The 19,648-nt window shown below is 39.2% G+C and overlaps 2 protein-coding genes across 2 annotated transcripts in view; one reads left to right on the top strand and one right to left on the bottom strand.

Annotated features, from left to right (window-relative positions):
* The window catches only part of TMEM117 (transmembrane protein 117), a 207,000-nt gene that overhangs the window by 168,385 nt on the left and 18,967 nt on the right, over positions 1-19,648 (bottom strand). The window contains exon 3 of the mRNA XM_054399554.1: positions 10,556-10,688. Coding sequence (XP_054255529.1) covers positions 10,556-10,688 — 133 coding nt within the window. The remainder of the gene's footprint in view (positions 1-10,555; positions 10,689-19,648) is intronic.
* Positions 15,490-16,488, top strand: LOC128980946 (P2Y purinoceptor 1-like). Its single transcript, XM_054399553.1, has one exon. It carries the CDS (start codon positions 15,490-15,492, stop codon positions 16,486-16,488), a length of 999 nt encoding a protein of 332 aa, XP_054255528.1.

Below are 19,648 nucleotides of genomic sequence, written 5' to 3'. Positions count from 1 at the left end.
GACAAGAACTACCTCCAGTGCTCAGTCACATTTACATCAGTAATCACAGTTCTTATGCGAGGCATTCAACCTACCCAGGGCCATCAGAAGGGCTGTACAAGAGACCATTAAACCGAGTGTTACTCTGCAGGAATTGAAAGCAGGACATGGGCCAAATCTGTGTGTCACAACAGCTGCTGCTACTGCTGCTGTCAGAGGAAAGCGAGAGCCTACAAAACTTCTTCCTACACTTTCCAGTTCTTTCTCTTCTCTGTCACGGTTTTCATGTTCAGCAGTCTCAATCACAACTGCACCCTCTGCTCCAGCAGCCTAACAAGTCTCAGGAAGAGGCTGCCTACCCATCTGCTGTTAGCACCTACCTCGCTACTGGCAGAAATGCTAGGGACAGGTGGGCTCCCTGCTCCCTAGTTCTGTTAGGATGATAAAAAAAGAGAATGAAGCAGCAGCACCCACAGCAAACAAATGTCTCACTAGGGTAGTAGCTGAGGTACATGTTTCTCCATTCCAGGTACTTGATATCTTCAGGGTTTTCAACCAAAATGACAAAGGACGAAAAGTGCCAGGAAGCATCTTCCTTCTCTAAAACCTGCTTTTTATGGAAGTGTTCTTCACTTAACTTCCATTTACTAAAAAGTTCTGTTTATCTAAATGTCCACCTGTGAGCTAAAGGCAAACATAAGAAAGACAGTAATGGACCAGCTCCTCAGCTAGTGGATATTGGCAGTAGTTCTCTTTAGGATGTCCTACAGGAGATAAGCTTCTATTCCAGCTTCACTCCTGGCAAAGCAAAAAATCTCTTAATAGTGCAGATTACAGCTTTACAGATTTCCTAGTTCATGGTAAGGAGAGATGACCTGAGGACCTTACTTCCTATATGAGAAGACACTACATTCTGCCTGATGAGATTATCCTGACAGGCCTACATCCTAACAGGCTGCAAGAGGCGTCTTTGGACTTCCAGTCTCCAACGCCGTGACTGGCCATAGGCATACAGCCTTACATCATGAGCAGCAAACACAGGGTAACCACTAACTTAGCCCTTTGCAACTCAACAATTTGGGTTAGAGAAAGCAATTTTTAATCTTCAGAAGACACAAATTGTGTTCGCCATGAGCAAAGAAAACAAGACGTGTAGGCAATGTAGGCAGTTGCAATGATGAACTGGCAAGAACGCTGACAGAAGAGAGTATCTTCACGTAACTCTAATGGACAATGCCACAGTGACTATGTCATAGTGTGACTAAAGGAAAACACTCTCAGTGTCTACATGTCAATTCAATCCAAAGTAATATGAACTACAGTAAGTAATGTTGTAGCCATTACCTATGCCTTCGAAAAATCAAAAATATGACAACAAGTCCCCACAGGATGGGCAGAGGAAAAGTCTGCCTGGTGATTTGAACGGAAATGCTTCCAAAATGGCCAACTTTATACAATCAAAAGATTAACAAGGTCCTTTGTGAACTTTCATATACAGCTTCATATTCATAGAAATACAATAATTGATATTTTGAATATTCTAAACTTTAAACAAGCATAACAATTAAAATATATATATATATATGTAAAAACAAATACAAAACATGTAACAGAGCCATAAATTAACTTTTGTGTAAGGTTTAACTACATTGTGCTGTGATCAGTTTATCCAGTCAGCTATCCCTAGCACTGGAAAGGATACTTATTTGTAAGAGGAAAGAGGGGACTCAGTCTATACAGCCCTAAGACATTCCCAAACTCACTTCAGTGTCACCATGGCAACACCACAGGACAGCTATGTCACAGCCACAAGGCTCCTCTCTCCTCTATCCAGTTAGGAGCTTGAGCACGATCCTTTTGATGCTGGACATGTCTTTGGCTCTTGCATGTTTTCCCCACAACAGCCTCTGGCATCCTTTCTATTTACTGTTCTTAGCTAACAGGTCTGGCTGTGCTCAGCACTTACAGTTCTTCCCTCTAGCATCTTAAAACCAGAGTTACAAATTTTAGAAATAGGAAAAAAATCTCTTAGAGCCCTTACAACAATGCTAGATCTATACATCCATTCTTACAACACTTACAAGTATCTGGGACTAATTCAGGCAGCACACGTGACAAGTACCTAACTCTCAAACTGGGTCCTCTGCCTGTGCCTTAACAATGAACCCCTTCCAGCACTGGCTTGTGTCACTTTAATTTCTGTGGCTTGGCCTTTGCTCCTAAGCTACCTAAAAGAGTTTATAGGAAAAATCATAGAATCATTTCAGTTGCAAAAGACCTTTAAGAATATTGAGTTCAACCATTATCTAACTCTACCAAGTCTGGTGCTAAACCATGTCCCTTAGCACCACATCTCTGTGTACTTTAAAGACCTCCAAGGATGGGGATTCAACCACCTCCCTAGGCAGTTTATTCCAGTGTTTGATAACCCTTTTAGTGAAAAAAATTCTTCAAATATCCAATATACATCTCCCCTGACGCAACTTGAGGTCATTTTCTCTTATCCTATCACTTATTACTAGGGAGAAGAGACCAACACCCACCTCACTCCAACCTCCTTTCAGGCACTTGTAGAGAGCAATGAGGTATACCTTCAGCCTTCTTTTCTCCACACTAAACAATCTCAGTTCCCTCAGTCACTCCTTGTAAGACCTGTTCCACCAAGCCCACAGCCAGCCCAGCAAAAAAGACCAACATGACAAACCTGGAAATCAGAACCAGCAACCAGAAACAGGAAGCTTCTGATGTTACAATCCAAACTACAGGCCCCATGATACCTTGCTGCAGCCAGCATTTTAATTTTAAAGTGTCATGACATCAGCTAAACCCATGACACCACTTAAAGACTGCAGCCATCTGCATTCTGGGAGCCATATTTTACATCCATAATTCTTATATTAAACTTTCTGCCTCCATGAACAGTTACATAGGGGAAGCTTATCACAGTCTGTGCTGTTTAGACTCTACAAGTACTCTAAGAGCATCCCTGTTTTTCACATACTTTTTAGGAAAGACTCAGGATGGCCCCAAAGGATTAGGCTCTGAGAATGGCATGGAGTACTTAGGAATTTGGAATATTTTCTTTCAGTAGTTCACAAAAGTTTGAAGTTTCTGAAGCTCACAGTATAGCAGAATATTTGCCAACTCAGTAGAGACAAATATTAAGCTCTTTGAAACAAAAACAACAACAAAACAAAAACCCCAAACAAACAAAAAACAAGACAAATAACAATTTAAGGTTTGCTTTATGGCATGACTACAGTATAAATACATAACTAAAAGAAATATAAACAAATGATACATCAACATAAAGCTCATGAAACATATGGCTGGGTAGACATAGCTATGAAGGTAGTCTGGAGGTTTAATAGAGATTAGCTGTGGACCCTGCAGTTTTGTACAACAGTAACAGCAGTTAGGAAAACACATTCCTGTTTGATTACTAAAACTTCTTTTAAAAATATGCTAATGATGACTAATCCTTGACTCATTAAAAAGCAATCAAACAAATGAAAACAGAATCCTGAACAAGATCTGGTATAATGCCTTCAGTAAATACATTTCCAGGGATACAACAATCTGTATGTAGGTGCAACTGAGGAAAAAGGAAAAGGAATAGCAACTAATTTGGATAAAGGTAAAGTATTTAATAGAAAGCTATACACATAATATAGCTTTAATAGAAAGCTGTATTATGTGTACAGACATTTCCTTGTTTCAGTTTGTTAAATGAAATGCAAACCCTATGGATATACATTTCTCAATGCAGATTGTAATTGCCTCCCAATACACTAAATCACATAAAGAAAATAAACCTTAATTAAAATTAACTTAAGGAATTTTTTTTTTTATTCCTATGAAATGTCTGCTATTAATGTAAACTGTGTTGTAATTTCATACTTCTTCTGGGAAAGAAATGAGCAATAAGAGAAGATGAAAGTACTCCAAAGAGATGTACTCTCTCCTACTGATTTACAGAAATAACTGAAATGCTTTGACAGCACAGGTAATACATTCACACCAAACTCCTTCCTGACACATTCAGCACTCAAAAGAAGACAATCTTGACAACTTGTATTATTGCTATAGTAATGTGACAATTAGCATCAAAAGAGAAAATGGTTTGTCTACAATTTTAGAGACACTTTACAATGTTGAATAATGATGTACCTGAACATCCTTTGGTCAATTGAAAATTGCTTCATCTAAGACAAGCCCACTGAAGTTTGTGAGACAAGTAGTCACAACTGATTTTTGAATGTCATACAGAAAGTATGTTGCTGTGTTGTAATTTTAAATATCAAAGCATTGTTTATTGGCAAGGGTTCCCAAAGGAGAGAATGGATTTCCTTTAGACAATATATTCTCCACTTCGAACAACTAGGAAAACTTCAGTTACTGAAGATACTGATTTAAGATTATCTTAGTATATCAGGCATATAAAAGTCACATATAAACGGCAAAACAAAAACATGGAACAGTCTCTGGACAGCTCAAGACCCAGAATTTCTTTAAAGAAAAATACAATAAATTAAAGGCTGTGAATTTGCTTGTGGCACACAAAAATCCAGAGCAAAAGTCTAAGAGAAAGGATCCCTGTTAAAATGTGCCCTTTGCTGCCACCAAGTGGGCCTTGTCGGAATACACTTGGAATAAACACCAGGAGTATTTTCTCCATCCCTCTGTAATCTTCTTTCTCATTTGATTAAAACATAAAGTCTCAAACATAGGTGTTACAGAGCTCAAAATCACTGCTAAGCTCAAGAATCTTAATTACTTTACCTAACAAACACAAAAGTCAGCGGTACTTTTGATAAAAGATGTACAAGACCTGCACTTAACCTTACCTGTTCAGATACCAAAAAGTTAATTGTTACTGCAAGAGTTCACTGGGTCTGGAATCAGATAGAACTTCAAGCAATACCCAGAGTTAATGAATACGTGTCAGGGCAGCACTTCTATTAGAATACATAAGGTCTGAAATGCATGTCCATTGGTAATGTTTATGATTAAAATAGATGTTGTTCTAATACAAAATGTCTCCATGCTTGTGGGCAGCTGACACAGGCATTATAAATTAAATACATGCCCTTGATCTGAAAAGTGATGAGAAGTGTCACCACTCTGCGCTCTGTCACAACAGTGGCACTTTTTAACTGTGAAATCTTCCATCCACACTTGCATGGCAGATTTATACTAAGCATATTTATGTGGACATTTAATATGCAGAAAATATGCCTCCTTTCCTGCAAAACCACACTGGAACTGCATACCAGCATGCCTTGCAGGATGCCAGTGGTAGCAGGAACATACGGTACTGAAACATGGAGTAGATCACCATGATGATCAGTCCTCCAGCAATGCCTGTGGGCATGTGGAGGAAGAAGATCTGGAAATATTTACCAGTTTGATCACTCTACTACACAAGAGATAATAAACAGCTAAGGAGGAAACACTACCTTTACACTACTTTTAGCTTTTTGACCGAGAGACTTATGTGTGCTTTGAAAGCCAAGATATTCAAGAGTCACTTCTTTCAAAATTCAAACGTCAATTACAACCCTCAATATTTAATGAAGTTCTGATCTATCTTCTCAGTCTTTAAACTCAAGCTCCAAAATAGTAATTGGCCAAATATAGGAGATAAAGTGCAAGACAAGCACCTCATGTTCCACTGTAGTGCCTTGAGATTAGCCTTCCAGGCATCTTCTGCAAGGGGGCAGAAAGTCTGAGTGTACTCACTGGCACTATGCACAAGTTGCCAAACATTTGAATACCATTTCCACACTGTATTTTGGAAAACGAAGACCATGAGTGCAAAGACAGGGGCAGAAATAGATCTCTGGCAAGATAGCAAAGAGTATTATTTACTAGGTATATGGAAAGTTTTCAGATGGGAGAGTAACATGGAGCATGGCACCTAACTGGATATGCATACCGTTGCATTGGGCATCACTGGGAAAGCCCTGAGAATTCAATAGCCCAGCACTGCTCCAGTTTCTTCCAAGCAGCAGACAGATTAGGATTCTGATGAGGTTTGCTTGTCTGATGAGTTTTGGGGGGTTTTTTCCCCACCATGCAATACCATAATACATTGTCCTAAAATTCCATGTTATTCTCACATCATCCCTGTTACTATTCATTACAAGAAACCCTGTAGTTTTAAAGGGTTTTAAGAAATTCTTCAAGCTAGGAGATGATGACTCTATCTTCCTAGAATTTCCCTCTGCAAAACAGCCTGCATGTTTAATCTTCTGGGGGCTTTACTTTGACACACTAGGTTTTGAGACATTTTCACAGACATCAGGTTTGAGTTTGCTGCAAATGTTCAACAGCACTCCTGCTTATAATATTTTGCTGCTTCTAACAGAAGCCTTGGTCAATGTTACTGTTCTTATCCAATAACCAACTGTGTATTATTAAAACTGTCCAGCACAAGACATTATAAGGATTTAAAGGACCCAATTCACTTCTTTGAAGACCACTAAGGTACTTGGAGAGTGATCTCATGCTCAGGACTGCATGAACATGACCACACTGTTCAAGACTAGGTCAGGGGACCCCAGACATGGCCAGAGGCACACAATGTTTACAGATGGGTGGCACAGTGACCTCCCTAGACAGACAGGTAGACCGATGGCCATCCAACTACCTTGCAGTGCATTCATAGCCCTGGGTGACTGGACTGCACCCCAAAATTGTGCAGCCACTGTTCATCCTCATTTTTGATCATGGTGTGCTGCCACTAGTTCATGTCCCTCAGCCTCCCCCAGCAACCACTGGAAACACTCTGATTCAGCTTCCAACCAAACTGTTTTTCCCTCTTCAGAACACTGGTCAAAGAAAATGTTAAATTAAAATTACAAGAGTTGGTAAGATACTTCTGCAGAAGGGAAACAGCAAAGCAGAACCTGAGTGCCATGAGAGATCAGTCACTATCTTCTCATTGCCTATAATTACGGAAAAAATCTTCTATATGCAGGACAGTGTTGATGGAAAAAGCATTGAGTATGAAATAAGATTTCCAGTCTCTCACAGATGTTGTAAGATGGGTAAAGGAAGGAAGGACTTTTTTCAGCCACATCAGGACAAAAAATAGCATACAGCAGAGAAAGTGACAGTCACAGATTTGATACAGAGGGCCACTTTACATGGCAGCCAGACTCTTCCTGAGGCTACCTGGGCTTACTGTGCAGAGGACCAATGTGTACATGTGTGATGGACCGCAACATGACAGATGCTGTGCTTCTGCTCAAGTGCACAAAATCACCACAAGACTTGCAGCATAAAGTGCAGATCAGATCCCTGGGCCAATGTATATCACATCGTGTTGTATCAGAGTCCCTCTTGCAACATACCATATCACTGGCTAACACAGACACACACACACACAGAGAAGATGTAACTGGCAGATGTTATCAGCAATGCCCGTCTTGCTTCTGCAAAAGCTTAAAATTCCAAATCACTGAGGTAATTCAGTGGCCTCATGCCCACTGTGCAGTTCAGCTGCACACACCTCATCACACAAGATAGTATTTTTTTCTTATCCTTTTCAATTGGTTTTACTGTTCTCCAAGTACTAAAACTATTCCAAAATAACTCTCCTTATTTGAACATAAAGCACTACCTCAAGTTCCTCTGACTTTTGCAGGAATAGCTTTTCCTGCATTATTCTCACAGCAGCCTTGACCAGGCCTGCTCTCTAATGGCTGTTACTCTGCTCGTCCCCAGGTCTCTAAACCTGAATAAGAGATGAACTTTTCCTAAGTCTGGATCATTTTCACATTTATGCTCTCTATTCCACCTCTTTCTTGAGGAGAAGGATCAGGGAGACCAATCACCTTGCTCCTGAAGCCTGTGCCTCAACCATGCTTGGCCTTCTGTCAGTTACTCAAGCCCTGTGTCCATCTTGGCTTCTGTTTAACTATTTTCAGGGATGAGAAGCAGTACGAAATAATAGCTGCAGACTATTCTCTTGACAGCTTTTCAGAGGGGTTTCCTCACCAGATATTCAGCTGCAAGTCCTAATGCAATGTCCTAATGTACAAGCTAGTGCCATAAACTGCAAAATCCTTAAAATATCACTGAAAATGAGAGACTTAATAACATACATTCCACTCTGTCACAAAATTTTCAGTTCAAATAGTCACACTTTCACAGCTCTGTAATATCTATTCACATTCCAGGAACTTCTTCAGCTTTTGCTCTTCCCAGCAAACAGTCCCTACCACTTTAAAGCACTCTTGGCACAGGTTTCTTGAGCCCTCAACAAAGCAGCACTTCTGCTGTGATCATCCATGCTACCATGCACATGCAAGACATATGATCCTCCTACTCGTAAACCACAACAGGATTTTCATTGATGACATCAAATATCTGACATAAAGATTCACTCTTCTGCCAGCTCACCACGTAAAATGAAATCAGACACACAGAAAGGAGCAAACACATGCAAAAAAAAAAATAATGTTTTTCCTTTAGTCTTGTAGACAGCAGTTGTAAGGCTTTTGTAGCCCTTGTATTAGAAAGATGTGTATTGTGGATGCTAGTGTTTCATAGGAGTTAATAGGCGAAAAGGTCAGGTTGTTTCTACAAAGACTGTAATCTCAATATAGTCAGACTCTGACCTTTATCATAGAAGTCGGTCTATCTGGTGTCAGTCATTTCAGCAAGACACAGAGGTGCTCATTTGCACCAAACTATAAGCCACAAAGCAAACAGCTTTCATGAGGATTACATGTACACTACATTGCTCATGAAAATATAATCCACTCCTTGAATTATAGCAAGATGTTGTAGTAGAAATCTCATTTTCCAAAGTACCACACATTGTTCTACCTCAACTTTGAGAGGACTGAATCAAGGGCTCTGTTTGACTGTGCAGTTTGAGATTGGAACTGTTTGTTCTCTATCTGCTTGCTTCCTTGTTGCTGGAATGGATGCCCAAAATGGCTGTAACAAGCCTTCAGTCCAATTCAAAAAAAAGGCAGTGTATTTTAGCACAGCATGGTCAGCTTCCCAAAATATTCATGGCAAATTCAGGGCTGGAGCATAAGCTCCAGGAGAGGCTTCACCCCACAGAAAGTAAGAGGGCAGATTGACTGACACCAGCTATTTTAGTATTATGCTGTGCCTGTTAAAATATCCATGAATGTGGATGATGGTTGTCACACAATCTCCTCGGTGCAGCTAATGGAAACTTGTAACAGATATAGGGCGCAGGAATGTTGACTATGACAAATGAACTCTGACTTGAGTCAAGCTTTCAAAATCATAACTGCTTAGTCTAACAGCTAGTTATAGTTTATTGAAGCATTAGAAATACCAAATATAAATCCTAATGTAATACCAATAATAGTATGACTATGCAAACAAGGAAGCCAGAAACCTGCAGTGCCCCCACTCTCCTCATTTCAGGGATGATTATTCTGCCTCTTACTGGGCACCTGTTCATATTTAGCACAGCATTATGGTGATCATTTCCTAAACACTCAGCAATTCTGCCTTGCCCAAATCAATACATTCAGCCTTTGTGACATAATCTCACATTAGCCCACCTGGTCTATGCTTAGATTCATTCAGCAGCACCCAGTCTGCCTCCTACTCACCTTTTGTTTTATGCCACAGTGGTAACTGTGTATTTTTGTTGACACACTAAAAATCTGCAACAGACCACACCATGGCCCATTAAATAACTCTTTTGGTATGGCTCTGATATTCTGCTAAAAACAAGTAATTCGATTATTTGCATTATTCTCCAACTCATATATATACTGGGTTTCAGATGCTGTCTTGCCTTTCATAAACAACATGACTCTGCAGTTTTGTCCAATGTACTCATTCTGTATGTATGAGATGACTAATTATATTTTGTTCAGAAAATCAGCAGATGAAAGTGGTGTCAATCTTGAGATAATAGGAGAAAGCAAGTCTTATTAAGTCAGAAAAATAGTATTACAAGCTCCATTTAAAATAAGTCTAGACATAATAAAACCAAAGATGTTCATCCCTCAGCCAACCATAACTTTGCCCTGTCAGAGCATCTCTTGGAAAAAAAACAATTGGTTTTTAAAGAACATTTTTAACAAATTGGATCATCAAATACTATTGTATGTAACCAAAAAATACACATTTAATATTTGTGGTTTGGGCATGAGCTTCCTCAACTTTGGATGCTTCAATTTCTTTTAAGTTTATTTCTGATTTTCTGATTTTCCAGAGTGTGCACAATAGTAATACATTTAAACTATTCAGTCCTATCTTCTAATCAAATTTGTTGAGCTGTAATTTTAAATTAACCAAAAAAAAAACCCCAAAATTAGGTATCATATTAATTAGTACCCTATTAATTACTATCATTAGTCTAGGACTCCACTTTTTATAACTGATACTTTAATCCTCCTGGCTAATTAACCAATTAAGTTAAGTTCAGAAAGCACAGGAATACAAGGTAGTGAATACTAACATGTTTCCATTTTGGTAAGCTCTTGTTCACTGTAAAGCAGTACAATATGAAACGTTTCCAGTTGAATGTATTATAGAGCAAATGAGACAAAAAAAAAAGTTTGTAACCTACCTCATATTCCCTGCCATAATGAGGAAGAGATTATAAATGTGAGAAAAAATGAAGAGGAAGAGGATGGTACTGAAGAACATCGTCATCCAAGACCCATGGTCCTCTCGAAACATTTTCAGACGGAGCAACTGACCTGTGGTACAAATATTATGAGAAAGCATGTATCAGTCAGTAAATACATGTTTACAGGATAACAAAAATAAAATTGAGTACTAAACTCTATTTCTTCTTTCATCAAATTATTCTACTGTGTGTGGGGAGAGGAGATTTAGCATCACATAGCTGAACCATGTGCCTGCAGTTAATCAAGAACAGATTATTTCTACAAAATAACAAGGTTATTTCCCACAAACATATGAAAAACTCGTTTGGGCATTTACAAACAGAGTCACTGAGGTGGAAGTCTGAAGGAGTCTGCATCACACCTGTAGTTTTGTATACGCTACGTGTGATTCTACATCTTGGGTCAGCAGCTTTCAGTGTTTCCATTTCAGCCACTAATATCTCTAATCTGTTCTCATGCTGGCACAGGAAGTTGAGCAGCCATGCACAAGTGGAGAGTTGAGTGGAGAACTGAGTCATCCAGAGAAAAAGAAATTTACCTTTTTATTTGTTTTTTCTTTCATTTGAATTAGTTCCATCAATCTGCTGACCTTGAAGCTCAATAAACAGTTGAATTACACATCTGTGCAAAACTGTGAAGGAGTGAGGGACTGGAAGGGCTACTGCCTAAATCATCATGTCTTTTAGAAACTATTACATTCTAACACTTCAAAACAAATGCCATAGTGGGGAAGATCTCAAGGAATTAGTCTAAACCTCAGGGGAAGTGCCACTTTTAGTGCCACATCTGAGCAATGTCTTGAGATGCAAGTCTATTTATAAATTTTGAAGTGTCATAAGGACCTCAGGCTGTGCAAGATCCATTCTTTGCTGGTATTTCTTCATCAGGAACAAAGCAGTCATTAAATCTTGATGTTTGCCTGTCTCTTTCCACTGATAACAAACAAATATGACACGACAATAGTGATCTCATCATATGTGTTTATCCATCTTGTGAAAAACACAAACATGGAACAGAATTAGGGACTGAGGACATTCTGATCCATGAGAAAGAGAGATTGTTTGCATTTCTGAGAAGGTGACTGCAGGACTAATTGAGGATGAAAGAAATTGCCAGGGCTAAAGGGGAACTCCATATATCAGAGCTAAAGTTGACTTTTGCTTAAGCTCAAAAGTACACAAAAATACATGGTGAGTAATAAGTAAATAATCATCCCTCCTCTCAGAAAAACTGAGATAACAATACTGTACAATCTCATTGTTGCTCTGTTTCGTGAGGTAGTACAAGGCTGACTTGTTCCTGTCTGCTAGTCATTTAACATCTACACAGGAAATTCTGATAAAGTCTTAGACTCCAATACTACTGAACTGCTCAGCTGGCATGATCTCTCCCAACGGAGTGATATGCACTGGGCAAGCACTACAAGCTTTAGAATCAACTTCAAACTCTATCAGAGACTTCCAGTGACGTCATGGACAAACCACTTGCACTCCACACTCAACTCCTTGATCCACAAAAGTGAAGAATAACATTATTCTCTTTCATATGATACAGACATTTGCTACATTATATCACAACACAAACTGATTAAGCCTGTAAAAAAATCGTATGACAAAAGAGAATAGACCTTACCGTTGTTCTTACAATTATTATTCATTTCCTAGTCAGATATGTACACCAAATGTCACCCCATCACAGAGAACTAAACATTTCCCAGGGTATTTGAGCTATGACTATTTCTCTTGGTAATGTTTAATAAATTGAAACACATCCAATACTGAGTCTTTTCTAAAACAAGGTTGATTTTTTAATGTGTTCTTCAAATGTTTGGAATATTGAAAAGCCGATCAGCAGAAGAGATAGGAATATGCTTTTGCAAGGTGGAGAGTGCCACAACAGAAGGTAAGCAGGGAAAGGAAAATAACCAGTAATTCAAGCAGCAATGTGAAGGACAGTATCTGATGAGGAGACAGTGCAGTCAGGTGCCAGAAGATGTTAAAATAGGGAAATCACAAGGAAGATGAGGAGCTGGACAGAAAGCCTCATGAGAGGTGATACAGCAGAGACAGACATGTAAAGGTCTGGGATAGAGGCAATCTTTGGAAGCTGTTGTTGAACTGCAAAGTTCAGTTTCAGCAAGGCTTAAGACTGGACAAGTGGGGAAGTTATTAAGTGGGGGAAATTAGTTTAAAAAAATGTGACATGTTTGTTCACAGAATGAGACAGGAAGATCCCAGGACTGGTGTGTGCTGCGGAAGACAGGAGATGCAGGTTTGGTACAGGAAGACTGAAGGACCTGACACAGATCTGGACCATGGACTGCAGTGGTAGATAGGATCTGAATGAAGGAGTAAGCAGAGTTGGAGGATGGGAGTTCTCTGAGAGGATTGAGATTTTGGAACAAAGTGGGAATTGTGAGGCAGAAGAAGTGACAGGTAGGAAGGTGGGGTGAACCAAGATCTGCAGTGGGGCAAGAGCAACACAGGTATGACAGGGAAGAATATGGTTCTTAAAATATATCTGCACATACAAAATCAGATATTTTTTTAAAGTAAAGAAATGCACTAACCTAACAGTTAAATGCCATATGAATGACTATTATTGATAAACTCTGAACTACAACTAGCTGCATAAACAAATCAAGATTCTTTTGATTTACACAATGTTTCATTCACAAAGTTTCCTCAAAAATATTTTTTTAATTGAAACAAGATCTTGTATCCAAGGTTTTAGAGGCCACATCACAGGCACACGAAGAACATAGGGTACTACAGACTTCAGGATTTAAGGCCTTGTAACAAGCCAGTCAGTAAATCAACTCATCAAGCTGAAATTTGCTTGACTTTCTATAATAGTGTGCAAATGCTGCTGGGAATAATCACTGAGGAGCATGTAGGTATTGTCAGAGTCACAGATCTAAGCCATATTTCTTCAGACCCAAAAGAAGAGGAAACCCAATTGGCAGAGACAAAACCTGAGTCAATCAAACAGGTTACCTTTTTAAAAACTAAAACTTTTCTAGCATCTTTAGATCCACAGCCCACAGGATGGTTGGATTCATTAGACTGCTTCTTAAAAGAGAAACGTAAGACCCACCTATAATCCTGTTCTAGGAGCTTGATGAGATCAGGAACCTGGCATTACAATTCCTTCATGCAGCATGGCCACACTGTTTGTAGCCACTTCAGGGCTTGTTTATACTGCCAGCACAACTTAGAGTCAAGTGCTTAGGGCTTTCATTCATAATTATTGAAAAGGAAGACAGAGAAGTAGGAAATATAGTGTAGTTAAAAGCAAGCATGACCTCTACCCAAGAGGATTTTAGGAAATTATAACTTCCCTGTACATATTTAAATCCCTTTCAATTGAACACATATAAGAAAATGTTACACACCTGTATTGTACCGATTATGGCTTGCTACATTTTACAGAATTTACAGGGATATCTTAAAAAATTCATCTGAAATTACACAATGTTTGTGTAATTTTTTATATTCACCAAGGGTATGGAGAAGAGTAGAGAAAGAGTATAGCTACCCTAGGTTAAAGTACAGTGTTTCCATACTTAACAAAATACGTTTAGTGAGCAAACATTCCCCACCTGTGAAATACACAGTGAGTTAAACCAGATGGTTTTCTATCCATATTCACTTTCTGAAAGTCATTTGACTTCTTTTGCTGATGAGCTTCTAGACAAATAATTTTCCTTCCTAATTTCATTGACTACAGTTTGAAGTAGCTTTTTGTCAATTCATTGCCTGGGTGAAACATAAATCTGCAAAGCATAATAATGCAATCTTCATTTAGCAGCTTTTCACTGTAGCTAATGTTTGTTATATTTTCACCTGTGTTGTGAATGTACCTATGGAAAAGTCATACTGCATCAAGATTGACATGAAATAAAACATTACATTTAAAAAAAATACTATCAATGTAATGGTCAAAGCTGTTCGAAAAAAATCAAGGAATCAATAACATTTTGAAAAAGTCCTTTCTTACTTTCAAAGTGCAGTTTGCACTGAGTAAGATCTTATTCTGCCATCCTACTAAGCACTGTAGTGGACTCTGATCTCTAAATGACTATTTGGATGACCCTTGTACAAAGCTCTTACTTGGACAGACCCTATAGTTTTGCATTTGCTGCGTCATTTGGAGAGAGGTTTTAGAAACATAACAAACTGCAATTGGTGACAGCTCATTCTAGCAGACTATTCCAGCCCTTCTTTTGTTTTTATTAGTAGTAGAAACTTGTTGGGATTAAACGTAAGACTTCACAAGTATAAAAACCTTGCGTTGTATCAATGCCTGCTGTGGAATATCTAGAATATACATCTGCAGTGTATTTTTTTTAAAGCAAGGTTTTTATACTTGTGAAGTCTTATGTTAATACACTGCAGATCTATATTCCAGATACTCCGTTAACAGGCATTGATACAAACTGGGCCACAGAGACACAAAAGAGTAGGCACTTACTGTCCTCCTATATTTTCCTCTGTTTCTTTCAAAGACAGACACAGATACAGTGGGCAAGGGCACACTGCTGTTACTGAAGGTGTGTGTTTCTCTCATCTAGTGTACACTACAATAAATATTAGAGAGGAAAGAATATAATGATTTGGATGGTCATGAAGATCTGGCTGTGCTGCTGTTGTAGGATAAGCTTTAAGTGTTATCTACTTGGAGCTTACATTTTTCTCAGATAGAGAAGAGCTTACATTCATCCCATATTCTGAATTCTTCTGCCAACTGAAACATATTGCATCTAACTTAGAACTTCTGAGATTTAACTCCAATACATCTATTGAATACTTTTTTTTTTTTTAAGCTGCTGTTCTCTCTTTTCCCTCCAGGCATACATCATGGATGTATGATGAATGGTACATGCACTATTTTCATTTGCAACAGAAACCCTAAGTTGGAGTGGTACTGTTACTTGCTGATTCTGGTTTGCCTTTTCATGCTATTGTCAGGATTTCTAGGCAATATACTTGCACTACGGCATTATGTGTACTACATGAAGACATGGACTGCCTGTACCATATTTCTCTTTAACTTGGCACTGTGTGACTTTACTTGGACTCTCATGGCACCTTTTTCAGTATATTACAGTTTCCAGAAGTTAGCTGTCTACTCCAGTCAAGCATTTTATTGGATCATAAGACTATTTTTAAGTATTAATGTCTATGGAAGTGTCTATTTCCTGACACTCATCAGTTTTGACAGGTATGTAGGTGTTGTCCATCCCATCACTTTGTTATGGTGGGACAAAAGAAAGGCTGTGTTTTGTACCATCACAGTATGGATCTTCATAGTGATTGCATTGATGCCAGAGATCTACTACATAGTTGCAGCTAAAAGACACCATGACACCACAGATTCCCTGAATGGCACTGAAGAACCTTTACAATTTGCAGTGTCATTGATGCTCTCCAAGATTGTACTGAGATTCCTAATTCCAGTCACAGTTCTCCTTACATGCTATGTGTTTACTCTCAAAGTGTTATTACAACTCAGCAAATGCCAGCAAAGAAGGAACAGACTTACTAGGCCTCTGTTACTGATTTCAGCTACTATAATCATATTTGATGTTTCTTTCATACCTTATCATGTTGTGATGATGGTGATACTAATTTACAGAATTACCTATCAACCACCCTGTGGGAACATAAGCACAGTAAGTGTCGTTTATAATGTCACACAGATCATCTGCAGCATCAGCAGTTGCCTTGACCCAATCATTTTTACAGTAGCAAATAAGACATTCTATCAAAGACTTCAAAGTATAAAATGTCATCCCAAGGGACAGTGCTGCTGTTGTCTGACAGGAAAGGTAAGTGATATCACTCAGTCCCTAAGAACACTGACTTAAACACCAGCCTGCAAAGACACACCTCTCTCACTGTCCATTTAAAATTTAGTCTCCTGTATTGTAAAGCAATCTCTTGAATAAGCAAGAATACACCACAATGTGGAGTAAACTTTATGTGAAAAGAAGCACTAACAACTTTTTGCTTTACAGAACTGGCATTTTAAATATACTTGTCATAAATCGACCTTAATTTATTGTGAAATAGCACTTCTTACCTGTATGCACATACAAGATGGAATGAACAATGAAGAAAAGTTATAACCAGCTAATTCTTGGCCAGAAAAATACAGTAAGATTAAGAGCACATATGTTGAGGAGCCTTCTTATCGTTGCTGTTAATTATTCTTTCATCTATTTGTAAGTGCTGTTGTGACTGGACTGTGTAATTAGTAACAATCATGATGCTTACAGATTAACTTCTCCATCATTTGAAGAGAGGCTTTCTACAAGTACTTCATTTTACTGCTGCTTGCACTAGAGCTCCGCTGACACTGCCAGCGGAACCTCGTTAACCCGGGTAAGTGCAGCACATTGCCAAAAACAAACAAACAAAAATAGTAATATAAAAGCCCTGAGGATAGTCAGATCCACAATGAAGCTACACAGCGAACCTTGAAGCAAACAAGCACAGACTGAGGAGCTTTGTTAAATCATCCCCTAGGGCAGCAAGGTTTCCAAAACAATAGACTGCAGTGTCCTACAAACGCTGGGCAATTTCAGCTGTCTCTCTTAAGTGTTCTGCTCCATGGGACTGTGTGGTTCTGCCATGAAATCTGAACCCATCAACATGAAGAAGCATGCACAGGAAAAGTTCTGAAATACAGAGGTGGCTGGGCTGCAAGACAAGTAAGAGATGCTGCTACACAGGTGTGCTGCTTCTGTTCATTTAGGGTCTTATCATCAGAGTTTCAGGACAGTCTAAGGAAATTAGTCTACAGTACATTTTAGTCATTAAACCAGCACAATATACAGTCATAAAAACATCCTCTTTCAAAAGTCATTGTATATGCTCTTTCAACATATTGTATGGGCAAAGTAATCATATTCCATAATCAAAACACCTGCTGACCTGCTTTCTTGCAAAGACCCCCACAATACCTTGTTAACTATAAAAGCCTATGTATTATTGAGTATGTTAACTTTATTTTCAGAAGTTACTAGTGAAAAAAATACTTTCTGTTATACTTTTTACAGTGTCTTAATTCTTTGATTTCCATAGTTTTAATATAATTTTGTCCTCACATCTCTATTCCATATGGATATTAAATCTCTCTTATTGTTTCAACTGCATTGACTAAATCATAGAATCACAGAGTCATAGAATGGATGGTTTAGGCTGGAAGGGAGCTTAAAGATCATGTAGTTCCAACCCCCCTGCCATTGGCAGGGGCACCTCCCACCAGACCAGGTTGCTCAAAGCCTCATCCAGCCTGGTCTTAAACACTTCCAGGGATGAGGTGCCTGTCCACAGCTTCTCTGGGCAATCCGTTCCAGGGTCTTACCACCCTCATAGTAGAGAACTTCTTCCTGATGTCTAATCTAAATGTACCCTGCTCTAATCGAAAAATATCGCTCCTTGTCCTATCACCACATGCCCTTATAAATAGTAGCTCTCCAGCTTTCCTGTAGGTCCTCTTCAGGTACTTGAAGGCCACTATAAAGTCTCCCCATAGCTTTCTTTTTTCCAGGCTGAACAGACTCAACTCACTCAGCCTGTTGTTGTACAATCGGTGCTCCAGCCCTCTGATCATTTTTGTGGCCTTCCTCTGGACCCTCTCCAAATGATCCTGTCCTTCCTGTGTTGGGGGTTCCTAAGGTGGACACAGTGCTCCATGTGGGGTCTCACAAGAGCAGAGTAGAGGGGCAGAATCACACACCCCCACCCTTGACCTGCTACCCACAAATCTGTTGATGCAGCCCAGGATATGGGTTGGCCTTCTGGGCTGCCACCGCACACTGCCAACTCATGTCAAGTGCCTCATCAACCAGCACCCCCAGGTCCTTCTCTGCAGGGCTGCTCTCAATCTCGTTACCCAGCCTGCATCTGTGCTTGGGATTGCCTACACTCAGATACAGGACCTTGCACTACCTTGTTGAACTTCGTAAGGCTGGCATGGGCCCAACTCTACAGCCTGTCAAGGTCCCTCTGGATGGCATCTCCCCCCTCTGGTGTGTTGACTGCACCACACAGCTTGGTGTCATCAGCAAACTGGCTGAGGGTGCACTCATTCCCCCTATCCATGTCACCAACAAAGATGTTAAACAGCACCAGTCCCAGCACCAACCCCTGAGGGAATCCACTGGGCACAGATCTCCATTTGGACATAGAGCCATTGACTGCAACTCTTTGAGAGCAGCGATCTAGCCAATATATATCTATATACAGTCTCTAGAACTATGGGGGGGATTGTTTGTAACTGTGGCATGGAATGACAAACCAGTCATTCCTCATAACCTGAAACACTTTACCTGTGTTTGGATGTACTAGCAAACACAGCGTCTTGTGCAACAACTGCATGCCTACATTCTACACAGGGGAGTCATGTACTTACCTCATTTCAAGTGTCCTTTTGTTCCTTTGATAATTTCTTAAAGAATTAAGAGTTAAGAAGAATAAAGAGTTAAGAAATTATCCATTTCTCTTATTTAAAAGAAAAATATTCACCTTTTTTCCTTTTTTCCTTCTTTTTTTTTTTAATGCATGAATTGTCAAAAATATGACAGGGCTATTAACAGTGCATTGACTTCCTTAAGGAAAAGAGCATTTAACCCACAAATGGGCACCCATTGGCAATTACCTCCTATAATGTACACTTACATCTCAGACTGATACAGAAACAATGTCAATACCATTTAGTGACAAAGGTGCTCTCAGTATGAAAAAGGACAGGAGAGCAGTGTAAAGCTCTATGCTAAATGAGTTTATTACTCCCACTAGATTGCACCCAAGACTGTAAACAGTAAGCTATTTCAAAAATCAAACATTTGCTGTTTTTATCTTTCAAACTATTTTTAAAGGCACAGAAGCACTTTTTCTTTCTCCTTTCTCCACCTATTGGGAAAAAGAGATTCTCAGGTCCTACCTTCCAGGAATACTAGTAAGTGAGCTTTTTCAGGAGAGACAACAATGACTTAGACCAGCAGCTTCCCTAAATTCTCT

Source organism: Indicator indicator, chromosome 3, assembly GCF_027791375.1.
Source record: "Indicator indicator isolate 239-I01 chromosome 3, UM_Iind_1.1, whole genome shotgun sequence".
Taxonomy (NCBI): domain Eukaryota; kingdom Metazoa; phylum Chordata; class Aves; order Piciformes; family Indicatoridae; genus Indicator; species Indicator indicator.
This window is presented reverse-complemented; position numbering and strand designations above follow the sequence as displayed.

Coding starts and splice junctions, on each gene's coding strand:
- LOC128980946 (XM_054399553.1), top strand. CDS start 15,490: ATGAATGGTACATGCACTATTTTCATTTGCAACAGAAACCCTAAGTTG.